This window comes from Muntiacus reevesi, chromosome 2 (assembly GCF_963930625.1).
Source record: "Muntiacus reevesi chromosome 2, mMunRee1.1, whole genome shotgun sequence".
Taxonomy (NCBI): domain Eukaryota; kingdom Metazoa; phylum Chordata; class Mammalia; order Artiodactyla; family Cervidae; genus Muntiacus; species Muntiacus reevesi.
The window spans coordinates 280,722,456-280,737,370 of NC_089250.1; the positions used below are offsets into that span (position 1 = coordinate 280,722,456).

A 14,915-nucleotide genomic window follows, 5' to 3' on the forward strand; every position below is an offset into this window, starting at 1 on the left:
TCACCTAGCTCTGAAGACCTGGACGGTGTGGGGGCTGGAGGACATGCAGAAAACAGATTCTGTAAAGCAATTATCCTTCTATTAAAAATAAAAAAAAGACTAAAGAAGAAAACACAAAAGACAGCAAAGATGGGGCTTGTGTTTTCAGCCAGACTCTTCCAGATTCCGCCTGTGCTTACGCATCAGACCAAAATGCTGGTGCTCCCACCCCGTATGACAGATGAGAATAGAGACACAGAGAGGTTGAGCATCTTGCCCCAGCTCATGCAGCTACTGGTGGCAGGGCTGAGACCTGGACCCCTGTGGTCGAATCTGGAGTCCAGATGCTGTGATGACCCCGAGAGAGCGGCAGAGACCAGACGGCCCATGCTGAGTCAGGCGCGTGCGCACACACACACACACGCGCATGTGGCCTTCACCTTTGCGGCTACAGAAGTCAGAGGGAAGCAGAGGGCCACCAGGAGAGGCCAAAGGAGAGCCGGGGTCTATAAGGAGGAGAGGCCCCACGTCCAAGAAGGCCAGGGAATCCCTTCCCTGGTGAGTCTGACTCCACTCTGCATTCCTCTCCCTGGACCCAGGAACTGACTGTCCAGTGACCTAACTGAGTTGGCTCCAGAATTATGCCTTCCCAGGGGTTAAGCTAACTGGACTCCACTGCTGTCAGTAATAACGGGGAATGAATACATAGTCTGGGATTCAGATTTGTTTGGAGACAAAATTTATTAGAAGAGGAGTACTAAAAAACTACGAAGACAATTGGCATGAACATCTCCAAAACACTTGAGAAACCCTCTGCTGTTTATCTACCTCCTCTCATGTCATGAAAGTGGAAGGTCTATTTAACAAGTAATTCTGTGCTTATCACACTCTTTCTTTAAAATATTTATTATATATTTATTTATTCGGCTGTGATGTGTCTTAGCTGCAGCATGTGGGAGCTAGTTCCCCAAGCAAGTATTGAACGTGGGTCTCTGCATTGGAGTTTTTACCCCTGGACCACCTGGGAATTCTCTCCTCATACTGGTGGGGACAGTAACGGGTCACAGGCCTCCTCTGAGGCCCCCTTAGAGCTGAGGCATGGGGTGGCTGCAGAAATCCTCCTGTGGCTAAGGTGTGGTTTGTTGCTCATGACTCACTCACACTCCCTGCAAACATAGGACTTCTCCCCTGTGTGTGTCCTCTGGTGGGTGATGAGGAGGGACTTCCGACTGAAGCTTCGCCCACAGTCCCTGCAAACATAGGGCTTCTCCCCCGTGTGTGTCCTCTGGTGTCTGATGAGGTCTGACTTCCGACTGAAGCTTCGCCCACACTCCATGCAAACATAGGGCTTCTCCCCTGTGTGTGTCTTCTGGTGTCTGATGAGGACGGACTTGTGACGGAAACTGCGCCCACAGTCCCTGCAAACATAGGGCTTCTCCCCAGTGTGTGCCCTCTGATGTGTTATGAGATGGACCTTCTGACTGAAGCTTTGCCCACACTCCCCACAAACATAGGGCTTCTCCCCTGTGTGTATCCTCTGGTGTGAGATGAGATTGGCCTTATGACTGAAGCTTCGCCTACACTCCCCACAAACATAGGGCTTCTCCCCTGTGTGTATCCTCTGGTGGATGAGGAGGACTGACTTATGACTGAAGCATCGCCCACACTCCCTGCAAACATAGGGCTTCTCCCCTGTGTGTGTCCTCTGGTGGGTGATGAGGAGGGACTTCTGACTGAAGCTTCGCCCACACTCCCCGCAAACATAGGGCTTCTCCCCTGTGTGTATCCTCTGGTGTGTGATGAGGACTGACTTATCGCTGAAGCTTCGCCCACACTCCCTGCAAACAAAGGGCTTCTCCCCCGTGTGTGTCCTCTGGTGTGTGATGAGATGGGCCTTCCGATTGAAGCTTCGCCCACAGTCCCTGCAAACATAGGGCTTCTCCCCTGTGTGTGTCCTCTGGTGTGTGATGAGATGGGACTTCCGATGGAAGCTTTGCCCACAAGCCCCACAAACATAGGGCTTCTCCCCTGTGTGTGTACTCTCGTGTGTGCTGAGAGTTGACCTGTCCTTGGAGCCTTGCCCACACTCTCCGTATGTGACCCTCATAATCCCTGAGACCCCTGCCCCCTTGAGCAATGTGCCTGTGTCCTCTGGATTCAGTTTTTGACTTGTGCTGGGCTCGTCTTTCATTCTCTCATGCACCCTAGAAGCCTCCATTTGTCCTCCGGGTGAGTAGGAAGAGACCCTTGAAATCCTGTTCAGCCTTACACTTTTCAGCAAAGCATGGGGCCTGTCCTTGGCCTCCTGACCCTCAGGTTTGTCGCTCGGGCTGTGTGGATCTGAATATCTCTGATTTTGACTGCCTGGGCAGGGATCCTCTGGCTGGAGGAGGTCTCTTTCAGATGGTCTCAGGAGGGTCTGAGCGGGGTGACTGCGTTGGATGTGTTGGCTGAGGAATTTCTGGCTGGAGAAGGCCAGAGAGCAGGAGGCACATGGATGGATCTTGGGCTTCGGTTCTGCTGAAAGAGGAAGCTTTTGTCAGGTAGTTGGTTTGCCGTGGTCAGGCCCTCCCCACTCATCATCTAAGTGTTGACATTGCACAATCTGTATCTCATCGAGTGTCCTTACAGTCCACTTTTCCATTCCACTGTTGTTCTCTACATCTACAGAAATCCAGGAAGTGGGCATCAAGGACATTTTCTACATATCACCCAGATAGGGACCTTCCAGCAGCATCAGAGGCAGCATCTCTCCTGATAGAGGTGGATCTGCAGGGACTTTCCCTGCGGGTAAGTGTCTGAAAAGTCACGTCACAGTGGCCACAGGTATTTACCCTACTGAGGGATAAGACTTGATGACTTAGGTGGAATCTCCTGAGAGTCTCACTGTGAGGGGAAAGGGTCTATTAAGTTAGGGACGCCTGGCCTGGAGCCCTCTGCATATGGGAGGCAGCACGAGGGGTGGTTAGAGCAGGTGTGGCTAAATCTGACTTTGTGGCTCCATGTTCAAAGAGCAGCCTTTGTGCCGATCTCTGCAGGAAGTGGGTTTGAGCGTGGACGAGACCGAGCGGCCCAGGTCCCACTGACTACAGGTCTGGCTCCTGCTGCCCAAACTGGTTCACAAATTGCTCCTCTCTCACTTTCCCATAAATCATAAAATAAAGGCATATCGTTTCGCAAGCCTCACCAGTACTCATACCTCATTTATTTCATTCAGGCTTAGTCCACTTAACATGCACTAGGAAACCCTGTTTAAAAATACATGTCCAGCCAGACTCTTCACAACCTCACTCCCGAGCATATTCAGCCAGCCCACTCTCCCCCCATGTCTGGCAATGAACTGACCTCTGAGGGGACTCCCCGCTGCTGTCTCTTCCCAAAAGTGAACCAAAGCATCTTCTTACCACAGAGAACGTGCCGCTTGCAGCTGAAAGCCTGGCGGTTGTTCTGTGTCACCCAGGAGGACCCCTGGGGCCTGCACGTGGACACAGGCCCTGAGGCTTCTGTGTCCCATCCAGCCTCCTTCCTCTCCCTCTGTGCTTCCTCCCGCGACCCCTGGCATGGCCTCGCTTCCCGGCCCTGGGGCTGCGGCACTGGCTGCTCCCCTCCCTGGAATCCTTCCCCGCAGGTCTTATCAATGCAGAGACCCTGCCGCGCCGTCCTGCACCGCACCCCACCCTCTGCTCACGCTGACCCGAGGCACGTTCCCTGCGCTGGTTTTCCTTAGCACCAGCCCCTGTCTGGTGTGAAGCCCCTGCTGCCCCAGGGCAGCGGTTCTGTCTGTTTCGGTGCGTGAAGCCCCGTCTGGCACAGAGCGTGAGCTCACATGACAACAGACTGGAACAGTAACTGAATGCGCATCACTGTACACGTGTCGCTTAGAAATGGGAGGAAATGAAGCAGAAACAAATAAAGGGCAGAGAGCTGGTAGGTGATAGAAAACTTGGAATTTGCTTCTAAGCCTTTCAGCCGAAGGTGATGTTACATATTATTTTCTATGAAGTATTAAAAATTAGAACTAGCATTTTTAATATAAAAATTTTTCCTAACAATCATATGGAAATAATCAAATTCTGAGGCTTTTTAATTGCTATTCAACTGACTTTGGACTGGATTGTCCTCTGCTTCGAAATCGGACCACGGAGGCTCCCAGGATGGGGTGGGGTGCTGGAAGAGGGGAGACACCCACCTCTCCCGGCCCCGAGCTCACTCTTCCCCCTGCTGTTCCGCTTGATGCCAAGGTGCTGACCGTACTCGTCCCCGTACCAGACCAGCAGCTCACAGCCCGGCCTGACCACCTGGCAGGTTCGGTAGAAGATCTGCCCGTGATACTGGAAGGCCACCAGGTTCTGCTCCTCGTCGTCCCGGGCACAGTTCACATACCTGGGGGCGAGGCCGGGAAAGGGAAAGAAACCTCAGGGGATGAGTGCCCTCCACTCTCCGCCTATGCCCAGCTCCTTGCCTTACACCTCTGAGGCTGCCCCTCATGTGGACCGTCTGTTGACACCTTGGACCAGGCCATGTGAATTCCCATGCTTTTCTCTCCTTACCTAAGTAGCCATTTTCCAGAGCCCAGTTCCTGACTCGTCTCCACCTGGACTGTCCGTGAGGCTGGTGACCTTCAGCTCCTCTAAACTCTGAATTAAGTTCTCTTTCATCCACAGGACTTGGTGCTCCTTGGCTAGCACGCAGCCCTCAGCACTCACCCCAGCCTGCCCTCTCTCCCGAGGCTTTCTGCCATCTCCCCACGTGTATCCAGGGTCCTATTCGCTTGCCCACCCCCTCCCACGGATGCTTGGAGAGAGTTCTGATACAGCTTGAGACATGGAACAGTAATAGTCTGTTCACTGTCTGCCTGCCCTGATGAAAGGAGAAGCCCTCAGAGAATGGCCCTGCTCAGGGCCAAGCTGCCCCCCATTCCTTCTGAGGCCTCAGGGCCCACTTCTCACTGGAACCAAGCCTGAGGAGGTTTTTGCCCACAGAGAGTCAAGGTCTCCTGTGTTAGGTCATCCTGGCGTGTGCAGTTACTCAAACATAGAAGAAATAAGGTTACTGCTCCTAAAATCTATTGGCTAATGTCTGTTTGCAGTATGTTCTCCAAAATGACAAGGGTTGTGTGATCTGCTTCAGTACCGATGTTCACTGTCTAAACTGAACCACAAAATGCGTGGTAAGTGTCCATTAAGTGAGTTAAAGTGTCCCTGGTGAATCTAGACTCCTCAAGTTGTTTTCAAGTCCACCAGTTTTGTTCAGCATATAGACTTGTATCTTGACAGCACATGCCATGTTTTTATTTACTTCTTTCTAGTGTCTTTTGAAATGAAAGAGCATGATATGGAGGGAAAAGAGGAAAGGAGATGTGAGAGCTGTTGAGGGAGCCTGGTTGAGAAGGAAAGGGGCGTGGGACGGAGGGAGTCTCAGTGTCTACACACTGCAGACTCACTGCACTCACCTCATCCAGTTGGCCCAAGACGTGTCCTTTCCATCCACATACTCGTAGCAGTTCCTCCCTTTGGTGATCTGAGGGTCAGAGAAAGAGTTACAAGCTTTTCTTTTCTTTTTTTTTTTTTTTGGTAGGAAGCAACAGAAGAGCTATTTCCCTGTGTAGTCTTTGGTGCTTTTCAGCCTGCATGGATTCAACTGCCAGTCGGACCACACGGTAAGCTCCTTACTCATCATTCCAAGTCTGAGTCTCTTGGTTCATTGAAGGCAAGGGCTCCACAAGGGAGGAGTCACTTCTGTGTGTCTCTACACTGTGGTCCCACCTCTCCTCTGACCTTTAGATGGAAGTCCTCTGTTCACACCCAGGGCACACAGTACCCAGGGCTGACTGTGTCTTTGCCGACCGTGTTATCACCATCTGCATCCTCCCATGTAGACATGAAGTACCCCCCACCACATACAAGCTGTTAGAGGCCAGAGGACAGGGAAACGGGTGCTTCTCACCAGCCAGGCATATCCACTCTTGGCAGCCTCTTCATCGTCTGTGATCTGGCCCTCATAGGGGCCAAAGTGCAGGCCCAGCGGCAGATCGGACGCCTCGTTCCACACTCCAAGCCCAGCGTCAGGGATGCCCGACAGTCTGATGCTTAACCCAGGGGGCAGAGTGAGGACTGAGCGGTTGGCATGCTCCTTTTCCACTGCACAGTCCTTTACAAAGGTTGGGGGCCCATGGACAGCACAGCTGTCGATGAAGAAGTTCTGACACTCCTCACAATCTGGAGGTGAGCAGGGATGTGAGGAGGTACAGTGATGTTGCTGGTCGTAACGACCTTCAGAAAGACCTGGGGCATTCATGGCCTTTGGCCTCGATCTTGCACCCCAGATCATAGAGGAAGGGGATAATCGGGGGACCAAATTGTGAGGTGAGGTTATTGGACCAAGGCCTCGTAACCCCTTCTCCGTGAGTGGGCCAGCGGGGTCACTCACAGAGGTAGTCGTCATCCTGAGGCTCGCTGACCTCTTGGTACACGTGGCCCTTTCTTTCCCGTAGACTGTACCTCTTCACTCCTGTCTCCTTTCCTCTGAGTTCTAAGATGGAGAACAGAAGCTAAGCAACGCTGGTGGGGTCTGGGGAGTTAGTCCCATTTTATCAGAAAGTGTGAGATCTCCTACCTGTCCATCTATACACTTTGTTAAAGCTTTCTTACATGTATTTTTCAAACTTTTACTTTTGTAATTTTATGCTTTTATGATACAATATTAATTTCTTGGTTAGACTGCATGGCTTTTGGGATCTTAGTTCCCTGGCCAGGAATGGAACTCACACCTCCTGCAGTGGAAGCCTGGAGTCTTAGCCACTTAACCGCCAGGAAATCCCTTCTCTATACTTTGCTTCTTCTCCCTTTAACTACAGGTTCAGGAGACTGAGGCTCCACTGACCACAGATGCCCAGTTCAGTGATAGCATCTTGCACTTCCTGTTAGTAGGTTTAACTTCCAAACCATCTTACTTAGGAAATAGTTCAATGACACATCTACTCAGAAAATATATGTTAAGGGCACATGACATGTAAGGCATTGAGCAGAGGTCTGGACATAAACACCAACAAAGGTTGGTTTCCATTATCACAGCTGGATTTACTGAACTACTTGTAGGTGTCATTTATGCCTTAAACTTGCATTTAATGGAAGGCTTTCAAGCACTGTATGAGTCATGTATCCTTATCCTCACTTTACAGATAGCAATCAGGACCTCAGAAAATGTATAAGATTTTCCCAAGGCCCCAGTGCTAACTTCATGTCTCAGATCAGTCCAGCTTCAACCCCGCCTACCCAAAGTCCACCCCACAGACCTAGGCCATACTTATTAGTTTTTCTGCAGGGGTTGGAGGAACTTCCCAAATTTCTCTTACCGACTTTTTGTCTGGGGTGCTGTCCAGGGGTCCTTGCTTTTCTGTGATGGGGCACTGGTTTCTGAGCCTGCTTGGAGCCACTCGTCTTCAACGATTTTGCTGCTCTCGGCAATTCCTTCAAACTAGATTCATTACTTAATGGTGCCCTGGACATTCTCTTCCATGTGAGTAAAAGACAACATGCATTTCTTAATTCTTTAGGATTTTATGAAGTGTTTTCACGTGCATGACTTGAGTTAATACTTTGACAATTCTTGGAAATACCTGATTTTGGGGGGGGGGGGGTCTGAACACTAGAGTGTAAGAAAAGGACCTAGGTGGATAGTGAATCAAAACTAGAATTCATATCTTAAGGTTCTTCCCCTTCAACTTTCTGCATAAAAGTGAGAGTAAGGCAGGGAGAAAAGCTGGAGTTCAGGGAAAGAAGAGGGTAAGGGCTGGTAGAGAGATCCAGGGGGTTTCTCTTAATTAGTGGCCCTTTGACGGACGAGGACGTAGGAAAATTATAGAGGGGACAAAGCACATGTGGAAAATAAGATGACAGAGTGAGATTACGTGAGATTAAGAAGAGAAAAGACGATCGGCAGAATCACATTTAGACAATAAAGCAAATGAGATGAAAGCTGCAGGTTGCCATGTCCTATCGGCAATGTTTGGAATTAAAGTAGCTGGTCTCATCAGTTCTCCTTGAACAAGGCTGTATGGCCAGCTGGTTCTCCTCAGTTTCCTGATACATGAATTGGTATACAGGCTAATTCTAAATATTATAGTGATGTTGAAATTTAATAACCTTCAACAAATTGTTGTGTGAGCTATTTAATACAGTAAGAACGTGAATGTACATCCCTCACGTATCAATTTATTCCCTCAACTGCCACTATATTTCAAGTGTGGCTCAGAGATACTATCTTCAGCATCCTTTGACCTTTCTACTCCTAGATGAATGCTTAAATGTGGAGTCACTCACTCACGAACCATTCAGGGGGCACTTAGGGTCTTTGAGGTGGGCCTGGACTTCTGAGAACTAATGGGTATGGGCCAGGATCTCAAACCTCACAACACAGGGGCAGGCTAAACAAATGATTACAAACAGGAGAGTTGCTAATTAGAGCACAGTGCAAGGAGATGTTACTCCCTCCTACAAAAATGAGCATTTGAAATGATGCCCAGATGATCAGTTTCTACTCAAAAGCAGATAACCTATGTGAAGTCCTTCTGTTATTTTCTTATTTGTTGCTTTTCAGTCATAAACCTGAGGCTTATCAGGGTTGCAAGTTGCTTCCTCTTATTGGAGTAGAGGCTCTGAGGTAGGGATCCTGTCTCCTTCTTCATCGTGGACTGTCCACTCTACAAACTGCCCAGCATGTCCTTAAGCTCCTTCATCTTTGACTGTCCCCTCTACAAACTGCCCAGCATGTCCTTAAGCTTCCCTTATTCAGATGTCTTAGCATATCCCTCCCCAGCAAAGCACAAAAAATCTGAGGTTGAAAACATCTCTCAGATGAATGATATAAAGATGTATGAATAAGCTTCATAGAACTATGGAAGTTTTAATCAGTTTGTAAGGGGTTTAGAGAATGTGCCTTGGTTTAGATTGCAGTTCCAGTGACACTGTGGTCTCAGGTATATAATCAAATGTTTCTTACCTTTTTTTTGTATCTATAATGGTGATAGCTATATACCTACTTATAGGTACTGTAGGATTGATTTAAGGTTTAAGCAAGTTTATTCACATAAAATCTTAAAGTCTAAAATATTATGAAAATAATGTAACAACAGAACCGCCTACTACTGTTGTTGTTCTTACTAACTGCAAAGATGGTGATGATATCAGACATTGTGCTAAAGACTCAGGACAGGGAGGCAGCGGTCTCCAGGATCTCTGTGTTTTCTGCTATTCTCACCTGTGACTGGATCCATGAGGAGGATATTTTGGCAACAGGATTTGGGAAATACTCACTTTCTGGTGTTTACTGTGCTCCACTCTGAAGGGCATCGAAGAAGGTTTACCTAAAAAACGATGAGAATCAGTGTTTTGGTTGGGAAATGTTTCCAAACTCTGGGTATTCTAATTAAGGACACATAATCCTAAGCCAGAGAGTGACAAAGACAATGATTACCAAAGGAGGAATGGAAAATGATTTCTGTATCATCAACTGCCATGGTTCCACTGGGAGCATTACATAATTTACTTAAAAGTAAAAAAAAAATATGAAACTTTATCCGTGCCTCATCTGATGTTCATAAAATATTTAATAAATTTAATAGTCTATCATGACAAAAATTCTCAAAAATGTAGGAATAGGAGGAAGTGACTGCAATATAATAAATGTCATATTTTGAAAGTCGACCTCTAACATCATAGTCATCAGTGAAAAAGATCAAGGAAAAAAGCCAAGGATGCCCATTATCAAATTTCTGTTCACCATAATATTAGAACTCCTAGCTAGCGCTGTAGGTTAGAAATGGAAACAAAAGGCTTCCATTTGGAAAGAAAGAAGTAAAATTCTGTCTGGTCACAGGGGCATGGTTTGATGTGCAGAAAAATCTTTAAATCCCCACACACAAAATATCTGCACAGAAAGTTGCATGGTACAAAATCAACACTCAAATATCTTTCCATGCATAAAGAATGACCATTCCACAAAGAAAAATAAGAAAACAATCCTATTTAGTTTTTATTTTTTTGAAGCTATAGTCAAGAGCTAGGTTAAAAAAATATTTATTTTTATTTCTTTGTTTGTGTCAGGACTTTGTTGCAGCATGTGGGATCTAGTTCCCTGACTAGGGACTGAACCCAAATTCTCTGCATTGGGAGTGTGCAGTCTTAGCCATTGGACAAAGAATGTTATTTATGATAGCATTGAGAAGAATGAAGTAATTAGGAGTAAACTTAGGGAGATCAGACTTATATGTTGAAAACTACAAAATATTGCTGAAAGGAGTCTGATATAAATAAGTAGATAGGTGTCTCATGTTTATGGATTTGGAGGTTTAATATGATTAAGGTGTTCATACTACCCAAAGTAATTTAAAGATTCAAAGCAATTCCTACTAAAATTCACGGAATTTTTTTCAGATATAGAAAATCCATCCAACATTTAACACGGAATCTCAGAGCACCCCAAACAGGCAAAGCAATCGTAGAAAGAACAGCAAAGCTGGAGGCCTCTGATTTCAGAACACACTACAAAGTGACAGGAACCAAAAGAGTGTGGATTTGGCAAAACGTGTGTGCTTAGTCGCTCAGTCTTCTTGACTTTCTGTGACCTTTTGGACTGTAGCCCACCAGGCTCCTCTGTCCAGGGGATTTCTCAGGCAAGAATACTGGACAGGGTTGCCATTGCCTTCTCCAGGGGATCTTCTTAACCCATGGATTGAACCCGCATCTCCTGTGTCTCCTGCACTGAAGGCAGATTCTTCACCTGCTGAACCACTGAGGAAGCTGGCTGGCATAAAGGCAGATATGTCAATCAATGGAAGAGAATAGACAGCCAGAAATCAACTCTTGGATACATGGTCTAATGATCTTCATCTAGGGTGTCAAGATAATGGGGAAAGTTTACTCCCTGTAATGAATGGTGCTGGGGAAGCAAACTAACCATATTCAAAATAATGAACATCTTACATCTTGAAGAAAAATCAACTCAGAATGGATTAAAGACCTAAATGCAAGACTTGATAAGACTCTTAGAAGACAACAAGGGTGAAGCTTCAGGACACTGAATCAGCAGTGATTTCTTAGATATGGTGCCAACAAAGTAACAATAGTAACAATATGTTAGCAACAAAGTAAAAATAGGCAAAGGAGATTAATCTTAAAACCTCTGTGCAGCAAAGGACACTGAACAGAGTTGAAAAGGCCACCTATAGAATCGTAGAAATATTTGTAAAATATGCATCTGATAAGGAGTTAATAAGCATACACCAGTATGAAGGCTACCTATAAGCCACGAAGAGAACCTGATGAACCATGATGGCACCTTGATATCAAATTTCCATGCTCCAGCATTTTAAGAAAACAAATTTGTGGGTTTAAGGAATGCAGTTTTGTTATGGCAGTCTGAGCTGACTAACAGTGAGAGAAGGAATTGACTAGACATTTCTCCAGAGAAAATACACAAATGGTAACAAACAGGAAAAGATGCTCAATATTACTAATCAATAGGGACATACAAATTGAAACCTTCTGTGATGGGCAATATGTATAAGAAGACAATAGCAAGTTTGGTATGGATATGGAGAAATTGGAATCCTTATACACTACAGTTGGCAATGTAAAATGTTACAAGCTTTCTAGAAAAGAGTATGGAATTTCCACAGAAAATTAGAAGTGCTGTATGATCTAGCAATCCCACTCAAGAGTGTGTTTCCATAAAAAATTGAAAGCAAGATATTGACTAAATAGTGGGCAAATGCATGGTCATTGCAGCATTATTCCCAATGGGCGAGATTGTAAGCAATCTAAATGTTCATTGGTGGATAAAAGATAAAGATTATATATAAGATATATGTTATAGCTCTTATATCCACATGCACACAACGGAATGTTTTGAAGCCTTAAAAAAGAATTCTGTCATATACTACATCAAGAATGGGCCTTGATGATATTATACTAATGAAATGAACTAATGAAATGAACTAATCAAAAAAGACAAATATGGCCTGATTCCACCTCTCTGAGGCATCTAAATTAATCTCATCCATGGAAACAGAAAATATAATCATGGTTGCCAAGTGCTATGAGGAGGAAGGATAGGAGAATTGTTCCTCAGTGGGTTAGGGCTTCAGTCTCACAAGATGTAACACTTCTACAGACTTGTTGTACAGCAATGTGTGTATATATCCTCGGTGGCTCAGCAGTAAAAAACCCACCGGCAATGCAGGAGATGCAACAGATGCAGGCTCAATCCCTGGCTTGGGAAATCACCTGGAGCAGGACATGGCAACCCACCCCAGGATTCTTGCCTAGAGAATCCCATGGACAGAGGAGCCTGGTGGGCTCCAGTCTATGGGGACGCAGAGTCAGCCATGACTGAGCGATTAGCACTGTGGCCACTAACACTAACGTGTACATAGTTAGCAGCGGTGTGCCATACACTCAGAAACTGTTAAAAAGGTAAATAAAGACGAGCAGGCGTATGGTGAACCGAGGCGTATGTATTCACTATGAAGAGTCTCTCCTTATGTCAAAACCTTTGCAGACAGCCAAATGCTTGGTTTTCATGTCCCTTTCCCTAGTTTTAATAACCTAAGGGGACAGAGGGACATCCCTGGAACACAGTGGATGAGAATCTGCCTGCCAATGCAGAGGACTCAGGTTCGATGGCTGGTCCAGGGAGATGCCACTTTCTGCGGGGCAGCTAAGCCTGTGTGTCAAAAACTCCAGAGCCTGCACGTGCTCTGCAACGAGAAGACACTCACCGGAACCAGAGAAAGCCCGTGCACAGCAACAAAGACCCAGTGCAGCCAAAACTAAATAAATAATTTTTAAAAACCTGGGAGAACAGAAATTCATACTTGGAGAATCAGAGAACTATGTAAATTGTTTTCTCCAGTCAAGCAGATTAAATCTGCAAAACTGTTTGAGCAGCAGATGAGGAAGTGAGCTGCTCACTTCTATTTTATAATAAGTGTACTTCATTTTATTTACCTGATGCCATCTCTGGTCAGTGAAATGTGGGAAAGATCATGGAGAATAAATAGTTCTCTCCAATCCTTTCCCAGAATCAAAATAAAGAATTAGTTTAACGTTAGGGTAAGAAGATCATTGGTTTTGTTTTATATACATACATAAATAATGTATCTTGACATAATATGTTAATCATTTCCTCTTTGAAGAGATTTAATCCAATAACCAATAACCAATCTCTTTGGGTAATTTATTTATAAGGTTTGTTTAACTGCCTTTCACTAAGAATGTTTAGCAAAAATAATTCTTTTTTAAAAGAATGGTAAATTTTAACCATAAAACTTTTGAGAATTACACTTGAAAACCTATACATTCATCTTCATTCAGGCTAATGTCAATACTCAGCCACAGCCACTTTGGAATGCTGAAAATTATGTTTTCCTTACTGCTGGCTGAGATGTAGTTGAGACCTAAGCCCAGGCTGGTTTCAGGAAGACACGTCCACATCCTCCTGGCCTCTCACTTTGCTGCCTTGGTGTCCATTCTTCATCAGAATCCTCAGAGTCATCTCCCTGGGGCTTGATGACCTGCCTGCGGGGATGCATGAAAGTTGGTCGAGTGGCTCTGAAACCTGGAAAGAAGCAAAACATTTGTTCTAAGAAGGGGAAACAAAGCATAGAAGCAATAGAAAGTGTCACAAAGTCAGGGAATCCATAGGATGTGCTGGGGGAATCGAGAACAAGGCAAGAGGTGAGCTCTGCACTGTAGGGTCACCCTCCCTCTGGTACAGAACTGCAAACATTTCCTCCAGGTTAGTCTCCACACAAAAGGGAACTGTTAGCAGGTGAGGCCACCTAAGAGCAGGCCAAGTGAACACTGAGGGTGAAGACCTGTTTCATGTTTCCCAGGCTCACAGGCGCCCAGCACTTCCTGTTACCTATAGCAATCAGCGCTTCGTAGTTTCTTTTCACATTCCTATATCGGATTTTTTCCCATTCTCCCATCTCTTCCCATTCTTCCTTGGAGAAGTATACGGAGATGTCTTTGAAAGCATCTTTGGCCTAAGGGAAATAATAGATTTCATCAATGATTTACTAATGTAAGTCAGACCTTAGAGCTGGGCCTTCTCCTCCACCTTTTGAGCAGGGAATAGCCTGAAGCTCCTGGATGGTCTGTGTGAGACAGGGATGAAGACTTTCCTTCCCGACTGTGTCCTCCTTAACTGAACAAACACTGAGCATTTTCCTAACTCTCCCTGGACACAGAGGAGTTGAGAAGCTAGTGTCCCGTTTTGTCCCTCTCCACCCCACCATCTCAGACAGGACCAGGCGTTCCCATCACGTGTACGGTCACAGGGAATTTCACTCAGCTGCCAAGGCAAGCAGTCTGTGGTGCTTCAGGGACCAGCGCCATGTCCTTCCAATAGAGCTGGCTTCGAGCCCTGCTTTGCTGCCTCCACCTCTCACCGTGGACTTCCGCTCTGTTCTCCTGGCATCTCCCTCAGTCCTCTCCTCTGGAGACCTGTTCGGCCTCATGGCCATTGGAGTGCTCAAGGCCAAGGTGCCTGTGGAAGAAGAAGGTGCTGAGATAGCCCAGACCACTGTCCAGAGCCTGAGCTGCCTGCCTTGGGTGGAATGTCCAGGGCAGGAAGGTGAGTGGAAAGTCAGGGTGAGGGTATTGGTGGGATGGACGGATCCTGACTAGATATGACAGATCAGCCTAATATGAACTAGATTTGGTTTCCTTGGTTCCCGTACAATTGAGCCCCTGTGAGGGAAGGCACTGGGAGGGATGTGTCTGTGGGTGACGGAGGGATTCTCGAGGAGACCCAGAAACCCCTAACTGCTGTACTGGGGTCAGGCTGAAATCAGGGCTCTGTTCCAGTGAAGCAGAGGGAATGTTTCTCCAAGAAGGGTTTTGAGGATCTCCTCCTGGGGACTCAGAAAAATC

The 14,915-nt window shown here is 46.3% G+C and overlaps 1 protein-coding gene across 1 annotated transcript; it reads right to left on the bottom strand.

The window, feature by feature from the left end:
* Window positions 1-1,132: 1,132 nt before the first annotated feature.
* LOC136161848 (histone-lysine N-methyltransferase PRDM9-like) lies at window positions 1,133-14,500 on the bottom strand. The gene is made up of 10 exons (XM_065926971.1): window positions 14,425-14,500; window positions 13,903-14,019; window positions 13,489-13,596; window positions 9,294-9,343; window positions 7,334-7,490; window positions 6,409-6,510; window positions 5,926-6,197; window positions 5,432-5,499; window positions 4,169-4,362; window positions 1,133-2,496 (listed from the first exon to the last, which is right to left on the bottom strand). Exons 1-10 carry the CDS (start codon window positions 14,498-14,500, stop codon window positions 1,133-1,135), a joined length of 2,508 nt encoding a protein of 835 aa, XP_065783043.1.
* Window positions 14,501-14,915: the final 415 nt, after the last annotated feature.